At 45.2% G+C, this 3,851-nt stretch overlaps 1 protein-coding gene across 1 annotated transcript in view; it reads left to right on the plus strand.

Moving 5' to 3' along the window:
• The window catches only part of Rad9b (RAD9 checkpoint clamp component B), a 26,309-nt gene that overhangs the window by 5,510 nt on the left and 16,948 nt on the right, over positions 1–3,851 (plus strand). Inside the window, exon 4 of the mRNA XM_026788335.1 lies at positions 1,040–1,139. Coding sequence (XP_026644136.1) covers positions 1,040–1,139 — 100 coding nt within the window. The remainder of the gene's footprint in view (positions 1–1,039; positions 1,140–3,851) is intronic.

A 3,851-nucleotide genomic window follows, 5' to 3' on the forward strand; every position in this document is an offset into this window, starting at 1 on the left:
GAGACCAGCCTGGTCTACAGAGCTAGTTCCAGGACAGGCTCCAAAGCCACAGAGAAACCCTGTCTCGAAAAACCAAAAAAAAAAAAATTTATTTTACTTGTATGACTGTATTGCTTGCATGTATGTGCACTGCATGTGTGCTACCCGTATGTCTGGTGCTCTCAGAGATCAGGAGAGTGTGCTAGGTACACCACAACCAGAGTTACAAATAGTCACAAGCTAGATGAGGGTAATGGGAGCTGAAGCCTGGCCCTCATCAAGAACAAGTACTCTTAACCATTGAGCCATCTCTCCAGCCTCTCAAACACTAAGCATTTAGAACAGGAACACTTGGCCTGTATTGCAATTGCTCCTAAAGTGAAAAGAAGTCAACCAGATGGTGGTGGCATACGCCTTTAATCCCAGCACTCGGGAGGCAGAGACAAGAAGACCTCTGTGAGTTCGAGGCCAGCCTGGTCTACAGAGTAGTTTCAGGACTGGCTCCATAGCTACTGGGAAACCCTGCCTCAACCCAACCCCCATTCCCACCCCCAGAAAAAAAAAAGAAAAAGAATTCACAGACCAGATTTAGAGGTTTAACTGCCAACGTTCCTATAAAGATTGGTCTCCTGAATAAAATGTTTAAAATGAGAATTGTAGCTCTGTGACCTGTAGTGCCAGTTACTGTGTCACGCACATTTAAGGAGTTTCTTTTCAGGGGCTGGAGATGTGGCAAAGTTTGCGGAATGCTTAATTTCCAGTGTGGGAGCAGGGTTGTACAGGCCTGTTATCCCAGCCCTAGGGAGTTCAAGGTTATCCTCAGCTACCCACGGGAAACCCAAGACCTGGTCTAGTTTGCTCAGATGATGTGAATGTTGCTCCTTGTCCACTAGGGGGCAACAACACATTTCATTAAGGCCATGTTCCATGGAAGGTTGTATGCACCTGCCACACAGGGAACATTAATTTTATTGCTTTAATTTAGCCATGAAAGGCAGGCTCTTAAAGCCTGTTCATTTTGCACTTACAGTTATTAAGAGGTTGCTTTGTTCTCTTTAAGGTATTAAAAGAACTCACAATGTGTATTTCCAAGACAGCCAGCCCTTGAAAATTCTCTTTGAAAAGAGTGTGTGTGCCAATATCCTGATGATTAAACCAAGGTAACGGGTCTCCTGACACCCCCTTCTCTCCTGAACACAGTGTCCTCAGGCAGTGGACAGTTCACCCCAGAGCTTTTCTTTCCCTTTTAAGTCAGCACACAAGATGCTGGTTTCCGGAGGACACCTCATGCTGTGCACGTTGTACTGTGGTCACACTCACCCCGTTACCCGCTCTTGTCCCCACATCTCCCTAGAACTTTCTCACCAGTTACACCTTTTTAAAAGGCTAACTTGTGACTTAGCACAATCATTGACATTGTCAAGAAGACACTGAGAAAGACAGGTGACAACTGCTTGAAGGCAGCTGGGCAGTGGCCAGGAGCCCTGAAATCCCATCCACACTTGGAGCTCCAGCCAGAGGGGAAATCTAGTGCACTGCTTCACACCTGGACAGCTTCTGTTCAAGCTTCTGTGTTCTTGGAACACACAGCTTGAGGGAATTTGAACATTCTTATGTAAATTTTTCAGTTTTTCCTAGGTAATGGGTGAGCATTGTCAGTGAAAGACTTAATCACTCAGTTCAGCTGCAGCATTGGCTATTAGTTAGCTTGACTCTGGAGAGAAGTGTATTTTATCTTACTGCTCTTTTAAATTCCAGAAGGAATCCTTGTTAGACAGGGAACAGAGAGACTGGCCCTTCTGCCCCTTCTGTAACTCTCTGTTAGCAATCTGGTGACTCTCCCTACAGCACATCCTCACTGCCTGCCCCCATGTGTGTGAATGCACATGCTGCTGAACATGGATGGAGGTCAGGGGACAACATGCTGGAGTTGGGTCTCTCCTTCTACCACATGGGTCCTAGGGATGGAACTCGGGTCATCAGGCCATGACTTGCTGAGCCATCTTTGGCCCTAAACATGCCTTTGAGATTTAAGATATTTTGAGGGTCTTTCCTTTTTTTTTCATTGTGTATCTGGGCTATAATTTCCTACTGACTCCCTCTCCCAGGGGAACACTTAGGTTGCTGTTTTTGCTGTCAGAGACAATGCTCAATAGCACGTGTTCCGATGACAGAACAGTATCCTCTAGCTGCTGTGGAACACATTTCCCCAAATGCACAGCCTTCCCAAGGCAGACCTCAGTACTCTGTTGAAATGGCTGGGCCTTGTCTGGGTATCCCTGGCTCAAGGTCTCTCCTAAGTTGGAAGACAGATACCACCAGGGCTACAGTGTCAACTGAAGGCTCACCTTGTGGGAGGCACTGCCGAATTCACTGGTATGGCTGCTGGACACTCAGGAATACCCATTCCCAAACATGCAGGTCCTGAGAATCCTCCCAAACGCCAGATGATGATAAGAAAGAGCTCCACGGCAGGGGCCTCAGGCCTTTTACACTCACGTCAGAGCTGCCACCTCAGAGCTCCTGCGATTTCCTCTCTGAAACGAGTCTCCATCCAGCTTACATGGGAGGGATTTAAGGGCCATGGTACAGGCTGCACAACAGTGTCCAAAAGTGGAGTTAGTGGGTCACACTGAGTCTCCTTTGAATTCCATGTGTTCTGAGCTCAGTTGTCTCTGAAGAGTTTGTCACTTCACATTCGCACCAGAACAGAGGACATAATAAATCTTTATAAATTTTGACAGCCTCATGGGTAAAATTGTTGCCTTTTCATTGTTAATAGTGAGTCTGAGAATTATATGTTTATTAACAGTTTGGGGTTTTTTCTGTTTTTTTTAGATTTTTGAGACGAGGTCTCATACCTAGAGAGAGCCTGTGCTTCCCTGTGCTAGGACTATAGGCATGCACTATCATGCCCACATTTTTCCTCTCTTTGACACGCACATTCATGTTGCCATTATTTATATATCAAGTTATTTTGGTATCTTGTGGTCTGAGGTATAATACAGGGATAAAACTCTTGCCTAACACATACAAATCTCTGGGTTTGACCCCCATAAACACAAAAGAAAAAATTATTTGGAGTCCCAATACAGGGGAAGCTGAGGCAGAAGAATCATGAACTCATGTACAGCCTGGGCTACATAGCAATGTTCGGGCTCAAACAAATTTACTTGGCATTTGTATAACACCTCCCTATAAACAAGGGAGAGATCCCCAAATGAGCATGATAGTTGTTCCTGGCATCCCGACATCAGGATGCACTGCTAACCATGTCTAGCATCCAGCTAACAGCTAAGCCTGTATAAATTTTAAGAATGTCATTTTTATCTAACAGCACCTTAAGTTCAAAAGGATGGTAGAACTTGCAATTTCTCTTTGTTTTATTATAATGCAATTTTATTTTAAAACATTGTATTTTTTATATATGAGAGTTTTTGTCTGCATGTGTCTGTGTACTACGTGCATGCCTGGTCCCCTTAGAGGGCAGAAGAGGGTGTTGATCCTCTGGAGCTGGAGTTACAGATGGTTGCGAGTAATGTTGGGTCTGGAACTTGGGTCCTCTGCAAGATCAGCTAGTGCTCTTAACTGCTGAGCTAGCTCTCAAGCACCTATTATACTTTTTTTGAGACAGGGTTTTAGCCCTGGCTGTCCTGGAACTTGCTCTGTAGAACAGGCTGCCGTTTACCCCAGAGATCTGCCTGCCACTGCTTCCTGAGTGCTGGGGTTAAAGGTGTGCACTACCACCTGGCTCTATTACACAGGTTTTTTTTGTTTTTTTTTTTTTTTTTTTTTTTGGTTTTTCGAGACAGGGTTTCTCTGTGGCTTTGGAGCCTGTCCTGGAACTAGCTCTATAGACCAGGCTGGTCTCG

The sequence above is a fragment of the Microtus ochrogaster genome, chromosome 2 (assembly GCF_000317375.1).
Source record: "Microtus ochrogaster isolate Prairie Vole_2 chromosome 2, MicOch1.0, whole genome shotgun sequence".
Classification (NCBI taxonomy): domain Eukaryota; kingdom Metazoa; phylum Chordata; class Mammalia; order Rodentia; family Cricetidae; genus Microtus; species Microtus ochrogaster.